Genomic DNA, 26,413 nt, shown 5'->3' on the forward strand with positions numbered 1-26,413 from the left:
TGTTTCCTCTGCAATGGTGATTTCAAAGCTATTTGGCAGAATCACATCCAGGGACATTTGAAAAACATGTATATACATTTGGGAGACACATTTCCCTAGAGTGGGTTCTGGGTACTCACCAGAAAAAACAGTTCTTCAGATGCCTTTATAATGTCAGTTGAAAGTACAGTTTCACTCAAGAGCAAAACATCACTCCCCTGCACAACAGGCAGGGTCACGTAGATTCAGTATTTCTATGCCTATAATTTTCCTTGTAAGTATGTGCCACAACAGGGGGCACTTTGCAAGGCTTCTCAGCTGCCTTGGGACACAGGTGTGTGCCCCCGTGGCTCCCAGCTCAGCCCAGGGGTCTTACGCACCGGGCTGTGCTACTCCAGAGGCTCTGCTTGCCCCTGTGAGCAATTGCTTTGATAGTGAAGGGAAGAAGGAAGGAGAATGTTTTAAAATCCTCTCAGCCCCAGCTGAGGGACTCACCGTAAAACTATCAGACAGAATTCAGCAGAGTGGAAGTCCCTGCTCTGATAAGCCCCAGCCCTGTAAGGCAGAAGATGCAAAGTTCAGGATGGAGGTGTGCTTGCTGGACGCCCTGCACTCCCTGGTGCTTGGCTCTTGCTGACCTACGATGTTGCACATCATTAATGTTACAAAAAGAGCATCTAACCAAATTGAGCTGTAAGGGATTCACACTTAAGCTACAGACTTCCCTTTGTTGCTGGTAAAAGACTGTAATGCAGTGAAACACCAGTTCCAGAAATTCCTGGTGCACGGTCCTGCATGCAGGCCTGGGTCTTTTTGCACGCAAGGAACTGTAGATGCACTGTGTAAGAACACATTTGTTAACACAGTTTATTGGCACACTTATTGGCAAAGCATACATAAAATACAGTTGTATTATATAACACACTGACTCACTGTGTCTTTACATGATGAGCTTGAACATATTAATATGTAAATGAAAAAAATTAGTTTCTTTTATAAAGTTTCACATAAATACACCAGAATCCAAAAAAAAAGGTAAAAAAAAGCAAAACAAAAAAAAGTTTTAAGGGCTTTACAAAAATATTATACAAGAAATATACTATGAAAAGAAATAACAACAAAGCCAACTCAGATACAATAATAAAAACACAAAAGTTTTTAGATTTATTAAGCTGCCCACAAAGTTAATAGATTACATGGCTTTAAAATATCCGGATCGACAGCAATTTTACAAAGCATAAACTCTCATAGGACTGGGTGTCTTTCTCCACATAAAAATATTTCTCATGTCTTTGATGAAAAAAAGACATTTCTTGTTTCAGCATTTTTATTAAAGGATGGCAAGAGCATCTACTGGCATCAGCTAAACGCAAATTAAAACCGCTGGATCCTTTAAACGATTAACCGGTGAAAGGAAAGTCAAAGAAAGAACAAAACTTACTTTAAATCACTTTTCCTTAAAAGCTGATTTCCTCTGAAACAAGAAATTTCAGGTGCAAGTTGAAAAGCAGAAAATATATTACAATTGTAAAAAGTTTTACATAGTCACGTTAATGAGATCCTGAGCACTGAGGGCTTGCTAAAGGATGGCCATCGTTTGATGAGGATAAAAACAACCCCTTCCAATAAAAGGTACTGTCAGGAATGTGCCACGAGATGCTCTTTAATTTGCAGTTACTTTAACTGAGGTCAGTGCTAGTATCACCTTGGATCTGAATGCTTCCAAGAAGTGTACAAGGAAGCTTATACAAGAGTTTTCCCTAATTAAAAACCACATGAGATACCTTTAGTTCAGAAACAGATACTGTTATCCATTGCAAGGTGTGGGGGGGTTAATTTTATTTCAAGAACGTGTGACATACACTGCAGTGGGCACCGCTGCAGAATAACCTATTGGGAAGCTTGTGGTGTGGGATTTTCAGATTTAGTCTCCTGGTTAGCAGGAGGTTTGCTGTTCCACGGGCTGTTATTTCCCAGTGCAGGTGAGTTGTTGAAATCTTCTTCATCATCCATGCCATTTGCTGCATCATACTGTGTGTTCTCTAATCTAGTGATAAGCCTTTCGTCTTCATCCCCAAATTCGCCTCCCATCAGAGTTGGTTCTCCTACCACCATCACATCCTGTGAACAGCACCCAATATTTGTTATATGGAAACCTTGAGAGAGAAAAAATCAACTTGAAAAAATTGTTAGAGAACTTGCATCTCTTAACTTTGTGATACTTGAACAGCAGAGTTAAAAGTTCCCGCATAGTAGGAACCAGGAGACAGGCTTACACTTTATGCTTAACGCAAAGGAAAACCTGTAACACATCTCCCTAGCTGCACGCTTGTGGCTCTGGGTCTCAGAAACCCCAGAACTGAGAAGCAGGTAGACTGAACAATGCCTACAGCTGTAAGCAAATAAGCAGGCTATGAAACTGCCTTAAACCCTGATCGAAGTATTCAGCCTCTATCCAGCAATTCTTTCATTTGGGAAGGCATCAGGGTGCATCTCAGCTGGGACTTGGCCATGGGTGTGTTTTAGAAGTAGTATAAAAAACCACATTTGTTATCCTCAGACTCCCCAGTCGTGGAGCACAGCACTCTAATGAAGATGGTAACTCTCTTACCCATAGCCAGCCAAGCCCTTTTGCGCATCCAATATACTTGACATTCTGCTACTTAATTATGGTAATTAATTTAGGTAAAGTTTTCGATAAAAACAATGTTCACACTGATTTGACAATTTGCATAGCTAATTAAGTCATTAGCAAAAACCTGCTGATTGCCAACAAGCCCTGAATTTACCATCTGTTATTTCATGGTGCCTGTCACCTAACTCCATGTAGGCAACCCTGCCGCCAATCTGTGCAGTAAGAGGACCAATCTGTCCAGCTGGTACCGCAAAAGGAAGATGAAGAGTGCTAATTATAATTACACTGTTGAAGCTAGTAGTCATCAAAAACTGAGGCATGCAAGAAAGAAAGTATTCATCTAATCACTGCTTTAAGTACAAATTGTCCTTCCATGAAAACAAGTAAACCGCCTACTGTATTCCCGTGCATCACACATCTACTGCAGAAAACCTAACCAGCATGGAATAGAAAGGTGCAAACTTGAGATTGGAAAGCAAAGGTGCAAAGCCAGAGAGCTCGCTTGTTCTCTCTGCTCAGCAGAGAATCAGGCTGCTGCGCTACCTGCTAAGGAAATGTGTGTGATGCATCTTTTCATGCAGCTCAGGTGGCAGGGCATCAGCTAACGTCTGGGAGAAGTGCAGTAATTCCAGATGTCTAGCTTTGTTCCTGCTGATTTAACAAACCCTTCCAAGAGGTCCAGCCAACAACAGATTCAATATTTAGAGGATCTGTTTCTCCTTATGAATGTAAAAGCATTTGTAAACAGCAAACAGAGGACGAATGTTTGCATTCGATAAGGTTTCTTTTTAATCAGGTATGTACTTCCCACACCACCAAACAATACGAATTATTGCCTGAAAGCATTTACACTGTTCCCTGATGTCCCTCAGCAGAGGCTGACATGCTACAGAGCAATGTTTAGATCACATTTTCAGCCTGCTATGTGAAAAATTTGTGAGTAGATGGAAATCATTATGTGATTTCTCCTGTATGTCCTCTATGTTTTGTCACTCAATATGTCCATAAAATCTTTGGTTAAATAAAACTCACACACAGATTTGTGACATCAGAGTCTGAAGGACAGAGGTGTTTATGACCCAAAGTGTATCCTAACTTATTTTGTCCCTCTAAACAACAGAGAGTGTATGGTGTGCACTGCTGAACCAGACCTGACCCCAGTGTACTGCGAGAGCATTAACGACAAGAAAGATCGGGCAGAGGACAGCAAGTTGGGTTTGAGCGTGCAGTGTGATATGGCAGGCAAAAAGGACCACAGGGGCTGAAATACAGAACCACAGACTGAGGTGGCAACACCTCCTCTCACTTAACACTCTTGAGGATGGACCTCAAGTTCTCCCTGTTGCCGTACCAGCAAGAGGTCAGCAACTTGGATGAGACTTAGAGAAGCACATAAAAAATAACTGTGGGGCTAGAATAGCTGGCTGGGGAGGCCAGTGGAAGAATTAAATGGGCACTGCATCCACCAAATGACTGGGAGGGGTAAATATTCTTAACAGCTGCAAGTGTTGAAAAGAAGAGGATTGCTTTAGGCCAATCCGATGAGATGTAAACTGGGGTACTAAGATGATACTAAGTAAACAAAAATGTAACCCCCACTGGTAAGACAAATATTCCTGTTCCTGAGAACCACAGACAGGATTAATGACCCCACTGGAACAGTGCTAGCTTTGCTGCTCAGGTCACCTAACACTGGGCTGGAAAATGCCTCAGCCTGTGACAGGAAGCGTTTGTGCATCAGTGGGGATATGCTCCATGACCTTGTAAGTATTTCCATCTCTAATTTCCCAGATTCTTTGCAAGTATTATTCCTTCAATATAGTGACACCCACTGAGAGGACAGTTTGCACTTGTATTTCTCCCCATGCTATTGAGTTTCTATCACTCTGGGAATCAAACTACAATTAGATTGAGGTTAGTGGAGTTTCCCCTCGTTCTATTTAAAAGATAGATATCACATCATTAGTTACAGGACATTTGAAAATAAATAAATGAATCAATCAATCAATAAATTCATTCTTGACAATCCTGCCGCTTATGTCAGGCAAAAATAGTGTCTCAAGGAAGCACACATGCTGGCTCCTCCCCAGAGAGGATTCTGCCCTCAGACTGAAAGCTGAAGACCCCACCGAGTGCACCCCATTGAACCTCCACTCACTAGATCCCGTGCAATGACCACCAACCTCTGAGGAGGACTGGAAGTGACTCCTTTTAGAGCCCCTCAATGCTTCTCCTTAAATTGGCCAGTGGGGGTCACTGCTGTTGAATGACACAAGGCTCCATCCCTCCCAGGGTTGAGGCTGCAGCTCTGGAGTGCTCCTAGCTCCTGCTCATGGAGTGAGAAGCAGAATCCAAGAATTAAACCCTAGTCTCTTGCACGGCAGCACACACTGCTACGGCCTAGTTATGGTAGCACATATTTGACTAGATTAGTTTAAAAAAGATTTAGACTGTAGTCACTCAATCTTACTAATTTACTCTGTGATTAGAAACAACAGTTTTGGTCAAGGAATGTCTCATGATAGTAAAATATGGTTGCAGTGAAGCACTGTAAATAAAGCAGTGGATGTTTTACAATATGTGATATAAATGTATTACTCATATAACCACAAAAGCAGCTTTCATGTATATCATACCTTTCATCCTGCAACAGCCCTAATTGCCATCCAAACTTAAAGTGATGCATATAAACTATACACAGAGTTCACTTCATACACAGCTCAAATGCAAGCACTTCTGTTTAACAGGCGAGTCATTTCTCAGGCTTTACCTCTTTTGTACCTAGCTTTCAAGTTTAGCTCTGCTATGTCTAGTGACATAACTAAACTTTCAGCTTGGGATTTTAAAGAACCCTGACCGATACTATGATACTATGCTATGGCTAAACAATGTCCTACTGGAGTCTGGGGGTAAAAATGTGTGGTGGACCATGTAAAATTCTCCATCCCTCTGCCTGCCATCCTTGCTGCTGTTACCAGGTAGCCCTGCTTAGTGTATTACAGTGATTAACTCTTAGCTCAGGTTTCACAGTTCCCAGAAGCAGACAAACAGTGCTTCATGAGCCTAAGATCATCAAAACCTCCTGGAACTATCAAGTATATTGTTCAAGCAAGCCTCATACTCCAAGGACTGAAAGTTGCACTAGTTTTAGCAGCCAGCACACCTCTAAGTGCTAAGTCAAAAGAAGAAGGGTTTCTCCTCCTGCCTGCCTTTGTTCTTAGGGACTTGTGTTATTGGTGGTTATTTTAAGAACTGACTTCTCTCCTTGCTACAAAAACTATTAATGACCAAGAACCCCACTGCTGCCCACACCCAGAATGGTCACTGCTTCCAGGACATAAACAGCAGAGTGACATTGGTGTTGAAATGATCTACAGAGACAGAACTGACATTCACAGTAAACACTTTCCAGAGGAAAATGGTTATCTTTCATATCTCATCACAGTCCTCTCTATTAACTTGAAACTCTGGTCTTCTCTGGAATATTGTTCCTAAAGCACAACAACTGGAATCTGATTTGTTCACTCTCACCTCACTGCGCCTCTTAGATTCTGAATTGCACAGTTCTGAGACATGGGATAATTTCTGACACTCCTCTTCTGGCCCTGGAGCTGTAACTCTGGTACTACAACATCCATTACAAACCACCTAAACCTAACCCCTGCTTCTGAAACACATAAAAGAGTGCAGGGCTCCCTCCACATTAGCAGATTTGTTTATAGATTTGGCTTTTGAGGAGCTCACAGAGAACTACAAAGAGAAAGAGACATTACTGAGGTATGTAACTCAAGAGTGCAAAGAGGCTCTAATTAAGACTGTGGATGTAGCAAAGCACATTTGATTTACTTAGTGGCACATAGTGATGCTCTATTCCTTCCATCACAAATGATATTTCATTGGGTTCACGGTTACAGTGTTACACTCAGTGGGATCTTCATTAGTAAATGAAAGCAAAATCCACCTATTAATTTCTATGGTTATGACTGGGAGCAGTCTGGAGCAAGGGTTCTTGGAGTTTGTGAGAGTTGTGTACTGTCAAATTTTCAAATTCAGATAGATGGAAACGGATCAACGTGCACTGCTTTTATCACAGAAAGTGATGTTTAAGTGACACTGGCTGTACGGACCTCCTCTGATGCATACACTAGTAACCCACAGTGTACAAGCCACTGTTCCAAGTATAAGAGCCTGGGCTTGCCAGACAGTTTCACTTGAAAGAAGAAGAATAAGGAAAATGCACAGGAATACAATTTCAGCCAGCAGAGGATTGAAAACTGAGTGAAAGCTTGGGAAAACACTGCACCTAGCTTCAAATATTAGAGGAAATGAGTCCTGTGCAAGTGATAAAGCAATGGCATACCCAAATTGGGTAACTAAAGTCTTCAAAGTCATAGGAAGGCTATCATTAAAAAGGCATTTTTCTATGAGCCTTGTGGAAGGATACTTGCTCCTTGCTTTGAGATAGAGGAAATTGGTAATTCCAGTTCCTGCACCATGGGTTGAGGTTTATGCCAAAGATCAGAGGTGACTGAGAGCAGGAACAAATCCAAGAATAGTTCAAATGCCTGGCATCTGCTGAGACCAAAACAGTCAGGTGGACTACTGTTTCTGGGTCCCTCTTCTGTCAGCTTTGTCTATGCACTTGCAAAAGCCAATGCACTTGTGGGCAGTACTGAGCCTACACCACTGAGAGCATGAGAGAAGAAAACTTCTGGTGAAAACAATGGTTTTGTATTTGTGCTGCTGGAGTGACTCTGGTGGCACTCGGTTCTACTTTCAATACACTACAGTGTGTTGCCCAGGCACCTAGAGCACTCAGGGCAAAAACATCACTGGGCAAGTATTAGGTGTTCGACCTAGGTACGAGTCGTGCAGTGCAGTCATGTAGCACAGAGGCCAACTGCACTTGTTTCAAGAACACAAGATGCATGTAAGAAACACATAATATGTAGAAAAGGTGTTGAAGGGCCATATTTGCAAGGGCTGCTGAAAGTCTGCAGTCAGCAGCAAGAGAACTAACAGAATCACAGAAACCACTGTTTTCCCCACCACCAGAAGGGAAAATGAGTGCAATAGAATGCAAATGACTGCCAAAAGGGCCAAACTTTGTATTTTATTTGGCAGGGTTGAGAAAGTTTATACAAGTAGTTAAGAGAGATGAGGAAAGACTTGAGACTGATACTTTTCAGATTATTGATGAGAGATGAAGATGCATCCCACCCATGGGCAGAGACCCTTAAGAGGCTGTTGAAGACTGTGTTATCAGAGATGAATCAGAATGTGTCGGCGCAGTCCAAGTGCTAATAAATTTAAGGCAACGTGAAGGACACAAATGGTACTGACTGATTAGGCTTCAGCAGCTCAACTTCGGGTGCAGTACCAAACTGATCTGTGTTTGGAAACATAACCACACATTTCAGTTTCTGGGCTTGACTCTACTGTCAGCACTGTCCCTGCTTGATCAGAAAATAATGCAGGTAGAGGAAATGGCACAACCTCCTATTTCTGAGCAATGCGTGTGTGACAAGTACCGCTCCATCTCACTGACCATGGGTCGCTTACCCCACACATTTATCTGAAGATCTGGAAGGGCCAATGGGGAAAATGACAAATGTCTCTGAAGTTTTAAGCTTTGTCATAGCTGACAGCACTCCAGCTACTTTCTGGTCACTGTCCTGAACATGGAACTTTTACCTCTCCAGCTATGAAGACCTCATTAAAGAAACACAAGTTAATGGTGCAAGGAAGAAATGTGGATGAGCTCTATGGTAAATTCACACGTGTGCCAGAGTGTACACAACATTACTGTAGGAGCAGAATTGAACAGCTACTAATGGCCTAAAACAAGAAACCTTACACAGAATAGGTGCTAAGGAAACATTCTCCAACTAGATTTAACTTGCTATCAAAGAGAAAACAACATAGAGGTATAAATGTGAGAGGAAATTAGGTTAGATTCTCTTAGTATGGTGGAGAGACTGTCTTTGCTGGCTGGGAAGAAATCACTAGAGCAAGCTGGAGTACATGACTTTATATGAACTCAGGTTTGGTATGGATATAAGCTCATTGTTGGGGCTCTCCTGTGAGGAGGGTGGGAAAAGTGCAACTGGAACTATCTGTAGTTATGTGAGTCATCTGGACAGAAAATGCAGTGATTTCATTCCTCTTCTCTAATAATGAGGAGGGAAATGCTTTTAACATTGAAAATTAATAATTTCAGTGATTTTCTTCTGCTGAGCAGGAAAGTGCCATTTTCAGAAAGCTCTCTGGCCAAATGAAAACTTTTAGTTGAAAACTGTCAAATTGTGTTTGAGGCCATCCTGTCTTCTATCATAAAGTAATACAACCCAAAAATTAACTACTCAGTGATACATTTTAGGGTAAAGTTAAGAAAAGGAACCAGAAAGCAAGTTACTGCTACCTGCAGCTAACTTCAGAAAGCAGTGGCATGCCTGTGTAAGGCCCACTTCAAAGAATGTGTAATTTTGAGGAAATGTGGCAACATCTCTTTATTTAACTGAAAAGTGTTGAGTGGTTTTACACCAAAATATCCTACTGCTAACATTATTTTGAGTTCTGTCTACCCTGCAGGGTAGCCCAATCATCAATTCCAACTGCTTTGCTGTCTTTGCTGTGGGGAAGATGGGAAGAGTTGTTAGTATGCTAAATCAAACAGCTACTTCCACTTTGCAGAGGGCAAGGAGAAGCATCCTAAAAATGGAACCTGATCCTCCATAAAAAGAGTTTAGAGCATCTTGCTAAAGCAGAAAGAAGACAATGTTGAAAAATATTGACTGTGAGCATCCTGAAAGTCCAGGAAGTCTAAAAAAAAAATTCCATCTCTCATACTGTGATACACTTCACCAGTGTGTCTGAGATGCTTAACTATCATCTGCTTCAGAAGGAGCAGCCTTGACTTCTTCATCTGCCAGGAGTAGCCATTCAGTACCTGAAGTCAGCCTGAATATCAGTGGGAGTGACAGGTATAGCTATCAGAGGGCTCAATTACCCTCAAACATACAAGTGCACGTGGCTGCCATTGAAGCCAACAGAAGTTGTCCCTCTAGGGACAAGCAAGCTGAAGAGAGGCAGAGGGTCAGATTTTGGTCCTGCTGAACTGAACTCGGGGCAGGGACCAGCTGAGGTAAAGTGATTTTACTGTTTGCTACACTTGGAGACAGCAGGCAAGTAGCTGGCTGCTCAGTTTTGCACCTAATTGCTGGTTTTTTTCTTAAATAGGGTTGCATACTGATCCAAGGAGTTTTCTGACAGTTAATGGGGCAGAGTGGTCCCTGGCACCAGGGGATCAGGTAGCTGGCCCTCCCTCTGCTTTGTGCTGTCAGAAAAACCCAGAGATGTCTATATTAGGGAAAGAATCTGACTCCAGGGATGCAAGCCACATGAAAATTTTAATATGACAAGGAGAAAATATGAGTTTAATGTACTGAAGGCCAAAGTTTCTGCTAGCTAGTGGATTGCTGAGTTAAGTTGCTACAGAAAAATCTTAATTTAATTTCACTGGTGTTAAGCTGCTACTCCTTTTTTATCTGGGTATTCAAGCTTCCTAGGAATTGCCTGATTTGTGCTAACAAAAGGCCTATATCCTTTGTCAGGTTTCAGAGCTGACCTAGCCCTTTTCCATCTGCTGATCAGAAATCCAGTAAAAACCTCTGCATGTTATTCCCACTTTATAGTTCCTACAGTATCAGATTAATTTCCCTAGCTTTAAAATGCGTAAGCTGTCCTCTTACTGACCAAGGCACACTTTGTCAGTTTGCAGTCTGGTTGCCCCTGCATTGTGACTAAGGTAAGAAATGCACTGGTACAGTTCTGGAGACAGTTCTGGTGTGTCCCTATGTAGCTAGGATGCCAACAGTTAGAGCTAGCAGGGTGGATAAGCTGAGACCCATATGCCAGGGGATCTACCCTCTTCAAGCCGAGTGGTGGGAAAAAGAGAACCTCTACAAGCAAGTTATTTCATAACCTGTTCCACTAAAGCATCTGAGCCTGGTACCCATCAGGGGTGAGGTGCTACAGGGAGAGCAGTGCTCTGACCAGGTACAGCTGTCCTGCTCCTCTCTCAGCACCTGGCAGGTGGATGTCAGCAAGACTGTTGCTGTCTCTACAACAATGAGTCCCAGTCTAAGTCCCACCCGCAGCAGAAGGACTCCCACTGACAAGAAAGGGAGCTGGCCCAAGCCTTCAAACAACCACATCTAGTCCTCAGCATATCCCCGAGGGTCACTGGTTAAAGCTGCACTGCAGAATGGCTTCTTCACATCTCCCTCCTAATTCCTCAGCTTCCACAGCACGCTGTGCAAGATTGCCTTTTGCTTGTGATAATTTAGGCTCAAGAATGCACCTTCTTTACAACGTAAGGAGAGAGTTAAAGCGCCACAAGCAACTCAGGCCTACAAGGAAAGTGAGACTTACAGGTACCTGACTTGATAGACTCAGGTTTGCAGCAGCTGACTTTTTCTTGCTGTTGGTACTGTTTGCATTGTTCCCAGCACTGCTGTTGGAAGTGCTGCTGGTGGAGTTTTTCCTTTTTCTCCGCTTGGTTGTTGGCTGTCTTGTGGGTTCTGCTGCAATGAAATGGTAAGAAGGAAAGCAAATGGCAGAGACTGCTAAGTGTGTACTAAAATGATCCACAAGCAGAAGTGCTGAAATAGATTTTCATTGATTTTTAAACTTCTATGCTTACTATTAGTAGTATTAGATTTAACACACAAACCAAAGAGTAACATTTGGGCCCCAAACAGTGAAATCTGCTTCCAATTTATCACAAAGGACTAATGAAGCTTAATTTCACAGCATTACCTATAAATCTATTTGAAGGCATTTTACTAATGGGAGTATCATGTTAACTATCATGATGCTCAAAGTGACTGTAACTTGCTGAAGGTCACACAGCAAGCATCACTGCTAAGCAGAAATCCAGGTCTCATTCTGATGCTGGACACAGCCTCAGCTGATGCTGGCAGAGGCAAGGGCTAAAGCCAGCTTTCTACCATACTGCTGCCATTGACGCAGCATACAAGCAACGCCCATTTGAGCTCCTTCTGCCTCTGGTGTGGGCTTCACCTTTAACACTGCCACTCCTCAGAGCACATATTAGAGCGTGCTGAATGCCATTGCTCTGTGAGTCTTCCAAACTCAGACTGAATCAGGACAATTACATAACTTTGTTTAAATTGGCAAAGAACAGAGAGACAATTGTACTCCTCAAGATCTGAACTGGGTGCCCATGTGCATATACAAATCTGATACACAGCCATATATATTTCTTGTCTCTCTCAGATATACACATTTTTAATAATCTGAAAAAAAAAAGAGAGAATTATTATGTTGAGGTGTAAGAGGATGGAGATTAGGTCCAGGCCTGTAAATAACATTATATTAGTCTCAAAGACAATTAATTATGAGTTGTAGCTGTAATTTCAGAGTCACAGCAGGAAGCTGAATTACACAAACGATGAATTCTAATGGAGCCAGTAGGCATTTTGCATTCCATCTACATATATTTTTGCACTAAATTACATCCTAGTCATAGTGAAACCATCTGAATGTGCACATCTATAAATCAGCTGGGTCAGACTGAAATAATGAAGCACCAGAATAATTTTCAGGCTTACTTTTGGAACAGTGCTAATTCTTATTACTTTCCTTTGTAAGCAAATTTGCAGCAAATGTTCTCATTGTTCCTATATTAACCTAGCTACCAAACAAGCAAAACACTGGAAATGAAACATACCTGGTGGGGCCACCATTCTCTGCCACTTTTGAAACAAGCAAGTCTTCAAGCAGTCACGAGGACTTAGATTGTAAGTTTTATGTCTTGACATCAGTTCCTGCATTGGCTCCAGTATTACACACAACTGGAAGAAAAGGCAGAACAGAATGATTTCTCAAAGCAAAGACTCAGATCAGTATTTACATAGCTGGAAAGTATAATCTTGACTTCCCCCACCTTGCCTTGTACAGCTCAGTTTAATCTGCACTGGGATTGCAGGATCAAAAGTGAACTGAGAAAACTTTTGCTCACTGTGTCCAGTATGACATGCTTTTAAAAAAATCAGATAAACTTCAGCTCTGGTCTTCCAGACTAGAGAGATTTCAGAAGAGCAGAACATTTTCATGCTTGATTGCCAAAGCTGCAAGGATGAATTAATAAATAATAAAATGCTCAGAGCAGGTCCTCATTCCCATACTCAAAACGTACACACAGTGATCTTCTGACCTGCTGCACTCGACCACGAAGGCTTCTCATAAATGAAGGTTTTAAACATTTTATTTTATCTTGTTGTTGCATGCAGAATAATTCAAACCATTTTGTTCCTTCCTTGTTATGAGGACTGCGTTCTCTTCTCATCACATGAGTGACATGGTGAAGAAACAAGGGAAGCATTTTATTTTCCACAGCAGCTTGAATGCTCTGCTATGTTGAAGCTCTTCCTCAAATAGGCTTATCAATTTTCTATCTGTTCACTTAGTAATTATACACACTGCTCACTGCTGTTTGCTCCTGTTAGCACAGCAGATATAGCACAAAGATCACAGTAAGCTGGCTGCTCTTTCCTCCTGTTTGTCACCATGGAACCACTTCCAGCTGGTGAAACCTTGCACAAAGCCACAGAAGACTATAGAACTGCACACATGTAATTGAGGCCTTGCTCTCATTTGCAGGATCCTGATTTTTTGGCCATCCTACATAAGAAAAAATAAATAATTCCAGGTTGACCTCAAATGGTAGGGCTGCCACACAGGAGAACAAGGTTCCTGACTTGCTACCTGAGCACATTTGATAAGGAAATAGCTCAAACAGAATAAACACAAAGCCTGCATGCCACTTAAGTCACTTTTCAAAGGACTGCATTTAGAAGCAATGGAAGGTTTGGTTGGGGGTTGGATTTGTTTATTTCATGGGTGTTTTTTTAACCAAGCGATGCAAGGCAACAAGTTGGTCAAGTTACTAGAAGTTAGAATGGCAACTGCAGAAAGGCATAACCCGAGTCTTGGCTCGAGTTATTTACTTAAATTTAGCAAGTCTTGCTGAAGGGGCATTTTGGATTTACTTCAGCAAGTGATGTTTTCCTTCCATGGTTTTATAAATGTGTAAAAATGAGACAAATTCCTCTCTCTGGGCTGCAGACTCCCATTCTCCCCATGTACACCCCACTCTCATTCCTGTAAATGGACATGCAAAGTGTGCAGGGAAAATAGCTGAAACGTAGCTGTCATGAGGCCCGAGAGATGAATTCAGCATTTAAATACTATCACGTGTTGGCACTACCTTTTGGTGAGCCTTTCATTAACAGCAGTTAAAACAGAGATAACATAAAGCAGCAGGGAGAATGAAGAGCTTCAGTATGAGTAATTATTTTTTCCAGCTGCAGGTATTGAGTCTGCAGTTGCCTCATTGACATTTTTCTTACATAGACTTTTTAATGTATATTTTTGTAGATAAATATCTGCAAGGCAACCTAGAGAGAACTATCAGGCTATGCATTTTGGGCTCAGATATTCTTCTAGTTCAATATTCTATGAAAAACCAAGTGCATCGGGTCCTAACAAGTGTGCAGGATCCAGTTCATGCTGCAAAAGAGGTGTTGCATTTTGAGATCTCATTCAATTTATTCTGAAACCTGCAGGCACTTGCTCAGGTTGTGTGTGTGTGTGAGAGAGAGATTCATGATTACAACTGACACCATTGCTTTGGTTCTCAAAAGTCTGAGTTTCTGGCAGGACTGCCTAAATGGTCTCATTATGAGCAGAGAGCAACTGGTATGAAGAAGATAGCTGTGTTAATTCTCCACTAGTTGAGTGCTATGCTCACATAGCTCTGCTGCTGGGACTAAAAGTATGTAAATAGACATGTAGGGTCTCCCAAGATTTCCTTAGGGACACTTTATTCATGACACATTTACTTCTCTGTATATATTTATTGTTGGCAACAAAGAGAGTGTTTCTTCTTTATCATCTGGGAAAGACGTTTCCTATTGTGCAATAACCATAATGCACACAGAGGGGAACTAAGCAGTCCCTGCTGCCTGTAGACATCTTGACTGCTAATCCTGCCTGTAATCTCCTTCACTTCACACAGAAATGAAAAATTGAGTATGAACCCCAAAAGTATCAATGCCTGACTGACTTCACCCACATGAACTCAAAATGACAAGTGCTGAGGCCTTGACACTGGGACCTGGGGTGGTCTCACTTCTGGATATTTGGGAGCTGTACATACTCACACGAATTCCTCTTCTACCTTTGGAGAATTCACAACCATTTTCTCCCTTAAAATCTGCATATGGTAAGCTCAGCTTTGGAGGCCTGAGTAATAGGAGGGCATTACACTACACCGTGACAAGACCATTTAAAATGCATCTGGTATTTTCAGTGACCTTTGAGACCTACTTGCCATCTGAAGCAATTCTAAACCAAAGCCCTGAAAGAGGAAAAGATCAGGGTCCATTTATCTTAAGTTTGAGGAATCTGCCAATGACAATTAGTAACTTGGTACTGCAAAAAGCAATCTGATGACAAGAGGCATCTCAGAGCTAGGTTGGCCAAAATCACCTGCTGACTTTAACTGCCAGTGAGCAGGGCAACTGGCAGGCTGGTTTAACTGCAGCATTTTGCAAAGTGCCTTCTTAAAGCTAACCAAATGTTTTACATCCACTGCTATACTGAAGAAGCCTGAGGCTTAGACTGCCTATTCCCCACAGATCACCTAATCTCATTCTGAGAGACTCCTTTTCACAACATCTATTTTAACATTTTCTCAAGCCTTGGATAATATTAAAATGTATAAGTCTACTGTAGTACTATAAGAATAATATTTGGAACACAAACAAAACTGATCTCTTCTACAAGCATTTTCTGCACAGCTCAGAGTCAGTTACCCAGGAAAACAGCCTAAAGACTGCAGTGCAGTGATGATTTGATCACAGAAAAGCTCTACATTCCTAGGGACCCAGAACCATTAATGGCAATGCTTGACAAGACACAGCTAGACATCTCCGAGCTCAGGCAGCACAAAAGGTGGGACTCATTTGCTCATGCATGATGCCAGCTGAAATGCCCTAGGTTATCCTGGGTCTGATCGCTCTTGCTGTCCCAGAAGGACACAAGGCTCCATGTAGACATCTCAGGCACTACAAGGTGTCATTAGTGTGTAGATGACTGAATGAAACCCAACATTACAAGAACATTTTTCCTTTAGCTTTTAAAACATTCTTGGAAGCATAAGTAACACACCAGCTATAGACTTTCCCTCCACAGGGCTAAAACGTACTGAAAAATCCCCACATGGTGCTTACATGGCTCTTACCCAGTAACAATTAGTTCATTAGAATTAGTTTCCAGTCACGCTTTCTTATTTGAATTCATCACAGTGATGCCTGACTGTTAGTGCAGAGCCACTGCTGTTTCACTGTGGATAGCTGTGAGCTGGATCTGGTGCTAGAGATGAATGCAGAGCTTTACAGTGAGAGAAGTCTTTGGCATGAGAAGTTTATGTTTGTGGGTGCCTGGTGCACACTGGGACACATGCACACATTTGGGTGCTGTATAGAGCATCAGTGATTTTCCTAGAGTTCTATATGGATCCTATGGACAATTCATCAATCACAAGGCTTGGATCCAACCTGAGAAAATGGTAATGTTATACCCTTGAGGCTCAGGGAAGTGAAAGTAGGGAACATAATAAAGCATATTTATTTTGTGTTAGTAAAACACATCTGGAAGGATTCAATTTATATTTTTAATGACTTCTTTTTAGAGAAGAAATCCAGCATTTATAGGTTTCAAAACCCAGCATGTTTTAAGAAGGGAGTTATATGAGGAGATACTGGAAGCACAGCAGACAGGAGTTAGAGGGTTCTGAGAATATGGATCTACACATCCTGAAATACTTCAGTCATCGGCAGAGCCAAAATCGGCCTCCATAGGTAAGGGGTGAGGTTCAGCCAAGATCACTCAAGTCACACCAAGCATGGTTTTAGCCCTATGATTTTTGTTCTAGCACTGGCTTTCTGCTCTGAGGACAGCCCTGCCTTCTGATAGCAGCGAAGATGAGCAGAGAGACCAGTAAGAAAGCTCTCTTTTAGCTTAGTTGTGCATACCATGAGCTTATGTACGCTATTGCTGATTGAATTAGCCCGCAGTGAAACCTCTTGGTATTTTTAACGCTTCCAGCAGCGGAGGTTTGTGGCAAGGCTGGTGCAGACGCCGCGGTCCTGCCGGCTCTGAGCTGCAGGTGGCAGAGCTGGCCCAGTTAACAGCCTTCCCCTGCTGACATCCTGGGAGCACAAAGAACTGCAGCCTTGCAGGCTCTCAATGCCTCTTGCATTTTAAAGAATTCAGTGGGATTCAGTCTCGCAATACTTAAGTGTTGAGACTGACCTCCCCAGCCGGTTTCTTTAAAGCAGGAAACATATCTGGCCAGTAAAACTCCTAAAGTCAACCAAAAGAAGCCAGTTTTGAGAACTGCCTATGGTTACCAGTTAGGTCTGTATAGCAAAAGTTTCACTAACCAAATTTAAAAATAGGAATGATCTAAAATTTCCACAGAGAGAATTACTTTAAATGTACCTGATCTAGTGGGAGGTGTCCCTGTCTATGGCAGGGGGGTTGGAAGCAGATGTCTTTAAGGTCCTTTCCAATCCAAAGCATTCTATGATTCTATGATAACATTACTGTTTCTGAATGAAACCAGCAAGGAACCTATCAGCAATGAGAGTGATCACTGAAGTCTTACTGCAATTTAGTTTTAACTCTTTGATGCTTGAAATTTCTCCTGGTGTCATGCCTGTATTAATCACCTGAGAACTATAGGAACTGTTGCATAGCCTGAGCTCACGCTGACTTACAACCCTCCCTAGGAGGGAGAAAAACCCATCTGAGTGGGAGAATCAGTCACTGTCTAATGTTCAGGTAGGATGCTGACAGCAAAGGTATACCTGTAATGCACTGTGCAGCCTTGAAGGGCTTCAGTGCTATCTTTTAGACCTCTGGTTTGTTTTTGGTTTCCCCCCTCCACAAAGATTTTGCCTTATTAACTAACAAACCTGAACAGCATGACATTTTATTTCTGTGCTGAAATGCAGTCTTCCCTCTGCATGCCCTGTATGTGCTCTAGAGAGAATGGCCCCAGTTGGTGCTGCCAGTGAAGTTCTGTCCCCAACACATTTCCTTGTGAGAGGTCCCACTGACTGCAGTGTGGCAGCACTGCTGGAAAGAACTGAAATGTCTCTGCACACTCGTTTGTGGACATTCACAAATGTATCTTTCCAGAGGCCCAAGACACGTTACTGATACATCTGTGATGAGGAAGGAGATACATTATGGATATTTTTCCATCCCCTGCTTTAAAACAACTCTACCTGAAAGTCTGACTGCCAGGAGCCGTGTCAAAGCCCTGTCCAAGTGCCCTGCACTCCCAGGAGCATGGCACTGAAACAGTAATGCCTTGCTGCAGACCTCACCGCTGTGAGAAGCAGGGAAGGCTTAGAGAGGAGTTTAAATTTCACTGCTCATGCTTGTTTTTCAGAATTAATGTAGGTATCACTGCTCTGAAGAACAGAGGGAGGAATGAAAATTCCCTGGGAACATATTGTTGCTTCTTTCACTGGACGGCTTGCAACTGACTGCTGAAAATAACCTGTGCTTTTTAAGACTCGCATATGAATACAGAACATTTTCATCTTAAAAACTGCCTTTGTTTTCTGTTAAAAACATGGCAATATAAATAAGAAATGTTTTGAGGCTTTTATGAGCCAAAATAAATGAGGGATTTTACATACTTGTTTTTCTGGAGGGGTTTGCTTTTGATCTGTTTTAAGCTCTTGCTCAGTACGTCAAGTCAAATATGTCTCTTCCATCAATGTCTTGCAGTGGATCAGTTGTATCCATGCTCCTTGCTTGCATGATAAACTTTAAGCCAAAATAAGTGGGTTTGAGGTTCCTACCACTCCACATACTACTACTTGCTTTCACTTTTGAAGAATGGTTGGGCATTCCCGTTGAGATGCGGGGACTAATGAGAAATGCTCACTGTACATCCTATGTAAGCACAAAGATACTGCAGAATTTAGTGTAGCAAGAGCAAATTCAGCAACCATTTTAAGTTAAAAATACAGGTATTTTGACTGCTCAAAAGCTGTTCTGCACAGGCTTGTTTATTTTAGAAGATGGTCTTTGGGACAGAATGAAAAGGTAACTCCAATATCTTATGTAGTCCAATACCGCAGAGTAATCCCTGAGTTGCTGATGGCATCTGCTGTTCTTTCTCTCCATATTTCCAGTTTCTTCTGTGCCAAGGAGTTTTAAATTGGCAATGTAGAAGTACACTGAAGTCCTCAGTTTTGCTACAGAGGTAGGGAACTATATGAGCTTTTGGTATCCAGAAGGAGGGAAACTGCTTGGAAATATGGTATCAGCACATTTTACTGTATTTACTCCTAAGTTAAATACATTTGCTTTAAACAGCAAAGGTTTAAAAACTGTCACTGAGATTTCTTTCTTTAGGCTTTGACTTAAAATCTCATCGAGATGAATGTGATGGCACCTCTCAAAGGAATTGATTTAGATTAGTTCAGGGCTCAGCAAGACAGCTCTGCACCAGCTTGAACTTGGCTCATGTTTTCAGTATGTCTCCAAAACCATATGGAGTGGATATTTTGTGTTGGCTTTACAGAATGCAAAAACTTGTTCTGCAGCACAGTACCACAGCAGGAACAGATTCTGGGACACATTCCATAACCTGAGATTTTCTAGATCTGAGATGTACTTAATAACCATCACTCCACCCTGGAGTAGATTCCACATTATGTAGCTACTCACCATGCTGAGTCAAGAAATGTTTATACTTGCAATCACCTAAGAAACTAGGAATTAGAATTATCAGCTTAACACTGGCAACATTGCTGATCATTAGCATCCACGGCGTAGTATTTGTACCCCGCCAGAGATACACATGGATATTTTACAAACTACTGAGCTCCTCATTCTGAAGAGATTCCTATCTCAATTAGATAAGAGGGAAAATACTCAGCCAAGAGTAATTTGGCATCAGTAAGGTATGCACATAAACCCAACAATTTCCTGTAGCTATCTACAAGTCCCTTGAGGACTACTGATATATATTTACAAGGTTTTCACGTGCCTTCACTTGAAAATATGGCTGGCTTGCTAAGCAGATTGCCTGCCACACATTAAGCAAAATGTCATTGATTTCATTGATAATTTGGTTATTTAGGAAACAACAGAAGATCAATTCTACCACAAGGCTCCTGGAATTCACTTCTGTCTTTCCTGTGTGTAGCCAACCCTGCAAGATGCAGTGGGATAACATGCAACTATTGAAGCTCCATGCTGGACTCACTCAGCACTCTGTAATGTTTATTCATCCTGTGCTCTGCCCTGAATGCCAGTCTAGGACTCTCCAGTTCCTCACTAATACCCAGAGGTAGCAAATGATTTCTCAATAATACAGTATTCAGCTGCTCAATTGCTCCCAAGCTACAAAGCTCATCATATTTTTACACTGCTCTGTATCTGCAGCCATTTCAATTCCCAACAACAGAGGGAATGGAAAGAAGCAGCATTCATTGCAAGTAAGGCTAAGCTCAAAAAAAAATAATAAAAACTGTCTATTTTCCAGGTAAATACTATGAGTGGGTAGGAAAAAAGGACCAGTTCTTAGCACAGCTGTCAGCAGTGCTGCAGCTAATTCTCATCAGTGTCTTGGACTCCAATTTAATTTATTTCTCTCCCTCCTCCCATCTTTTGTTTTGTTTGGGTTTTTTTTTAGCACATACCAGCTAGCTACCAGCTTCCATCAGTGCCCCCTCCTCCATGTATTCTGGAGCAATGCAGGTGATTAGGTAAACTTTGCCAGCTCTCTTGGCCTGTGGCTGGTTCCTCAGGTTCCTTACTGCCTACAGTGTGCTCATACTAGCAAAAGAGCTCCAAGTTCAATGCTTCTGCAACCCAAAAAGCATTCCTGTAAACATCCTTGTTCTTGCAGAACTGCTGCTGAAATACTATCCAGTCAGCTGAGGACACTCTTCCATGGAGAAAACCTCATTACAGGGCCCCCTTAACATTCATACTGTACCAAACAAAGCACTTGCTATGCTGGACATGAGCAGTTTCAGTGACATCTTCAGTTTATGTGTAATAATTGCGTGAAGCACCTTCAAGAAGCCACATCATGAATCCTGAATGGGACAGATGTGCTCTCCTTTCCCTGTCTGAGGAGAAGCATCCATGCTGGAGGTGCATTTGTGGAGATGAGTTTGACATCTGCCTTAGTTAGTTATCACTTTGGCAGTATGCTCATCACTGCAGCATATGCTGGAATGAGTCCTGTTTCACAATACACTTAAGCACTGAAAAAAAAGGTTTAGGCCTCCCAGTCACTATTGTAACTATTTGATAACCCTCTCCCCTCAGGCTTTTTGAAAAAGTAGCTCTTTATACTTTCCTTGTGATTTTGTTTCATCTTTCCACTTAAATCTACAGTTTATGAGTTTAGAAAGGAGCTCTACTGTTTGTATTGTTGCTTCTCTCTTTGAAGTTTTAACACTGTTGTTTCGTTGTCTGTTTGTTTTCAATAGATTTATATTTTTTGGACTCCTTGCAAGAACTTTGCAACTTTAAACTACTTTTATTATCCAGCCATTAAAATAATGTCCTTTCAGTAAATTATTTCTCTCCTATTTGCCCTGTGTACGATGGGGAGATGTTCTGAAAAGCCTTCCTTCAGTAGCATCATACAAGTCATATGAGATTTAATACTGTTTGCACCAGCTGGGATCATGCCTCTCCCTACCTCCCACACCAAAGTGAGCAGTGGAGGTTATCTACTTCCCTCATCTTCCTCCTGATAGGCTTAGTTCTGAAGGCCATGAAAACCCAGAACCTAAATAATTCACTATCTAACCCCTCCTCATAGAGTTCCTTGTGCAATCTGGCCTCAGCCACAGCATACAGATTGCTTGTGTTTCTGCGGTGAGGTTGAGCTGCTAGAGCCTTCTCCTCGAGCAGAGATCTTAACTGCAGAACCAGATCAATACATCAAATTACATGCCTGTGTCATAACAAATAGTCACATCCAACCCATCAAAAGGTGTGTCTCTTGTCTCACAGCCATCTGTATATTCAATGATCAACAGGCGAGATTTCTGCCTTACACTTCTCAGATCAGAATTAAGCTCTTAAATGATATTAAAGAGAGATCATAAAATCTACCTTTGTAATTTAATTTCACTTTAGTGTTAAATTGTACTGTGAAGTGCATCATGTTGACTGCATGATATGATCCTCTGTACTGTATTTGGTGTTGCACTGTGTATCAATTTCAGAGAGCTTGTCAGGACAAAATTAAATTCTAAGGGAAATGGGAACAGATTGGTTGATTTCAGCCTCTGCCGGATTTGGATGGAGCTCCACCATTGCATGGGAGTTAGGGCTGGTCTGTAGTAATTAGGAGCAGGAACTAAGCACTTTGCACCAAATAATTTTTACTTGAGCCTTGCCCTGAGTCCTTTTTTTTCATCCAATTACAGGTTCTAAATGAGTTTATCTCGCTGTGTTTTGGTGGCCTGGTGCAAAGCACATGACATTTGAAAATGTTTTAAATTTTATTTTCTCTAAGTAGTTAAAAATTGATACAGCTTACAATTTGTCCTCATTCCATTATTGTTGCCTCTGCTCCAAACACAATCAGCCTTTTTATTCCTTACACAGTTCTGAGTTAAGACCAAAACAAGTGTGGCTTTGGAGACCGTTGTGCGCTTCCAAAGAGGTTCGGTTCCCTCTTATTCTGTGCCAAGAGCAGATATTTAAGAATCAGAATTCCTTAATGATCCAGCACCACAGCCAGCCCAAACAGTATCTCTAGGAAACAGCATTGGAAAACTCTATTTCCCTGTGTGCCATCTCCTAGCACTATCGTGTGTGATGCTGCTGCATGACATTTCCTTCCTCCCTCTTTCTCCAAAGGCAAACAACCTACTGCTCAGCAGTTCTGAGTCAAATCCTAACACCTGATACTTCTGATATGCAAACTGTTGGCTTTCTCTATTTGTGCAACAATGAGACCTTATCAGTGTTGCTGTTTTCCTTTTGACTATGAAATGGATCCACTATCACTCTTCACCTGTGTCCCTGGCAGCTCCCTTAGGTTCAGCTGGAACCCCATATGTTGTTTGTCTTGTTCAAACTGCTGCTGATCCAAACCAAATCACAGCATCATAAAAAAGATCAAGAGTGTAAGGACAGCATTTGAATGCTGATATTTTTTAGTGTGTGGTGTATTACAACTTGGAGATCAGTTTAGGAATGTTTTCATGGTGAAATGGTCTGCCTTAAAGACACTGAGAGCAGAACAATAGGAGAGGCTGTGCCTGGCCAAAATACGAGTCTAAACATTTAGTGGTGGTTTGAAGTCTTAGTTTAGCATACAATTTTTGAAGACATTTAAACTGTGTGCCACAAATGAGGACACTCTCTGTACTGAAAACCAAACCATCAATTTCACCTTTGATTTCACAAATTCACCTCTGCACCTCGCACTGTTTTCAGATTTCCCTGTACATGAAATCAGCTCTTCTTCAAACAATAGATACTTAGGAAGATCCATCCATACAGAGGCAATACCACAACTAAGATTCATCCTTCAGTCTAACATGTACCTAGCAGCTCTAATCTTATTTACAACCATGCAAAAAGAAAGCTTTTCCAGAGTATAAGCAGCTAGCTCTTCTGTGTCATGAATCTCTTCCCCTGTGATATAAAATCCCCTTGTTTCTCTACTGCAGCTCAAGCACAAATGCAGTGTTTTTCACATAACCAGTTCTATTTTTAGCCTGAATTGTAGGAAGTCTGCAGCATTAATAAATGGAGGAGAAGTACAGAACTACACCGCATGGTAATGTGCCAATGCAAGAGCTAGCTTGGCCTTTAGCCAGGGAGCTGTGGTTGGATGTTAGAGCAATGAAAGTAAAAACACCACTTATAATGGCATGATTAGTAAGCTGACAAAACTTCTATGCATTGATTTTGTATTTTTTTGAATGCTATCCTTATTAATACCAACATGTTTTCTGTTTTATTAGTGATCTCTCTTAGCCTGAAGCACAGAGGCATGTGTATTTTTATATGTGCAATTAAGGTTCTCTTAATTCTGTGTTCAACTAGAAAGGAACAGAAGTAGCAGATGCAGAGTTTGACAAAGAAATAAAGGAACACAAAAGGTGCTTTTCTTTATAAATTAATAAAACTATTCCACTAGCCACTAGATCTATTTTTCATCATTTTCTCTTCTAGTGACTCTGCAGTTCTCTTGTTTGATATCAAAATTATGAAAGCACAAATCCTCCAGGGCCAGAGGACAAAAGTTCACAGTTCCTACAGGGACACAGAGTCTTCTGTAATCTCTCCACTTCTCGCCCAATCCACAAAACTTGTCCCAGCACTGTTACATTGTGGACAGATGGATGTTTATGTAAAAGACCTTGTGCCTCAAAAAAATTCCATTTCAGGTTATATAAAACCAGCAATTACTGAAAAAAAGGAACTTTTTAATTAAGTGTATTCGAAGAAAGTAGGGATTAATGACTGGAGAGCATTTAATGCTTGCAGCCATGGATCATCCACTAGGGAGGCTGCATCATCAGTATTGACAGTATGTGTTAGTAATGCCTAAACTCTTCATAGTCAGTACAGGCCTGGTTTCAGCTAGGATAGAGTTAATTTTCTTCCCATCAGCCGACACAGGGCTATGTTCTGAGTAGAGAATAATGTTGACAGAACACTGATGGGTTAGTTCCTGCTAAGTAGTGCTTATCCCAAGTTAAGGGTTTTTCAGCTTCCAGTGCTCAGCCAGCCAGCAGGTGCTCAAGAAGCTGGGAGGAAGCAGAGCCAGGACAGCTGACCTGAACTAGCCAAAGGGGTATTCCACCCCATAGCACACCGTGCTGGGGGGAGGGGAGAGCTTGGCCAGGAGGGGTCCATTGCTGCTCAGGGACTGGCCGGGCATCTGTCAGTGCATGAGGAGCAATTGTGTTGTACATCGCTTGGGGTTTATTTATCTCTCTCTTTTTGTTATCTCTCTTTTCATTCTTATTTTTATTTCATTCATTTAATTGTCAAACTGTTCTTCCTACGAGTTTTACTCTCTTTTTTCCCTGATTCTCCATCCCACCAGGAGGAGTGAGCAAGCAGCTGCATGGTGCTTAGTAGCCAGCTGGGGTTAAGCATGGCATACAACTAATGTGTAATATACCCACTATAAAAATCATCTTTTAATAAAACTAACTCACAGCAACATCCTCAAAATAACTAAGCATACACTTCAGATCAGGCCCATTGTCACTTGGCTCAGTGACTTGCAGATATGCTGCATTTTGAATCTTTTTGGTCATGCTGATGTAGTAGGGTACAGTTCCTGATAGCTGCCTCAAACAAATGCAGCAACTGCCCTCCTGATTCTCCAAGTTGTAGGTAGGAAGGAATTCAGTACTATGCACTTCAATACAGGCAACAAGACCTGGACAAAATTATTTACTGGCTTAAAATTGTGCCTGCACAGATCAGAGTCTGGGTTGTGCTCACTCTTAAAAATGAAGCTCTGACTCTGTACTTTACATGGATCAAATACTCTATGGTGAGTATAGAAACCCACAGACAAAAGTCAAGAGAGGAAAAAACCCCAAACACCAACATTAGGGTTGTTTTTCTGTTAAGGATTCTATTCAGGTACAGCAAAATCAATACCTAGACTGTACACATTGTACTCAAGCTGTTCTGTCAGGATCTATACAAAAAAGAGAGACAGGATTTAAGGTGGGTGGATCTGACAGGTGAAGGTAAAACACACAGGCATGCACAGCCCCCGCTTCCCAGAGCCACTGCACCTCCCAGAGCAGAGCCAGGGGACATGGAGCACAGCAGCAGCAGTACCTGGCAGCACTTGCTCACACAAGGGCTCAGCCTGTCAGTGCTGCCGAGGTAGCCCCTAGGGAGACATATCGTATCCCCCCGAGAAGGAAAAATGCCATGACAGGTTTGCTGTGGCCAGACGGGGATGGTCCAGCCTCTGCCCATCCACCCTGCACTACAGCATAGCAGAGAAAGGTGGACAAGTACCAACCCAAGCGACAGTTGCTGTGCACTTAGGGAAATCAGACTGCCCAATCTGCCTGAAATCTTAATAAATTAGATACTGGATCATTCAACTGCCTTGGAACAGACAATGCTATAGCTCAACTTGACCTCCCTTGATCTAATCTTCTGTGACATGGAATGACTAGGATCTGTGCTCTCTCTTTCCCTAGGTATGTAAAGAAGTGAGCTAGAAAGCAAATAATGAAAAACAATCTTCTTAACCCTTTCCCTGCTCCTGTTTTCTCCTCCTCACTCTTTCAGAAGTCTGTCCTGCCGTAGTTCCTGATATGCACCACACCATGGCTGCTGTCTGGTCTCAGCCTGTGCCTTGATATGGCTGTGCTGAATTTCTGGGTTAGTTGTACAGGTGAAATGGAGAAAAGAAGAGAGCAATAACACACAATTGTTTCACAAAAAGAAACCTTTCAATGACTGTCAAATTACTTAATCCACAGACTACTTAGATGAATAACTGAGCTGCCAGCTGAAAAGGAAATGTATTTTCTGGGAAGTCTTTCAAATGCATCTATTCATTTGAAGTTTTCAATAATGGCAATATTGAAAAAGGTCTCCTCTGCGTGTGTCGCTGCTACCAACTGCACTGCAGTGCTGCTCTCACAGCCCTTA

The 26,413-nt window shown here is 41.8% G+C and overlaps 1 protein-coding gene across 13 annotated transcripts in view; it reads right to left on the minus strand.

The window, feature by feature from the left end:
- Window positions 1-822: 822 nt before the first annotated feature.
- The window catches only part of LDB2 (LIM domain binding 2), a 319,756-nt gene continuing 294,165 nt past the window's right edge, over window positions 823-26,413 (minus strand). For 4 of the 13 annotated variants that reach the window (XM_068149233.1, XM_068149235.1, XM_068149229.1 and 1 more), the window contains 3 exons: window positions 12,369-12,492; window positions 11,048-11,199; window positions 823-2,100 (listed from right to left, as the gene is read on the minus strand). In XM_068149233.1, the coding sequence (XP_068005334.1) occupies window positions 1,870-2,100; window positions 11,048-11,199; window positions 12,369-12,492 (507 nt within the window). In that variant the 3' untranslated portion in view covers window positions 823-1,869. Of the gene's footprint in view, window positions 2,136-4,797; window positions 4,941-11,047; window positions 11,200-12,368; window positions 12,493-26,413 lie in introns of all 13 variants that reach the window. The other 9 variants (XM_068149240.1, XM_068149236.1, XM_068149241.1 and 6 more) reach the window with 9 other exon arrangements.

The sequence above is a fragment of the Melanerpes formicivorus genome, unplaced genomic scaffold, assembly GCF_026170545.1.
Source record: "Melanerpes formicivorus ecotype bairdi unplaced genomic scaffold, bMelFor1.0.p_v2 SCAF_18, whole genome shotgun sequence".
NCBI lineage: Eukaryota > Metazoa > Chordata > Aves > Piciformes > Picidae > Melanerpes > Melanerpes formicivorus.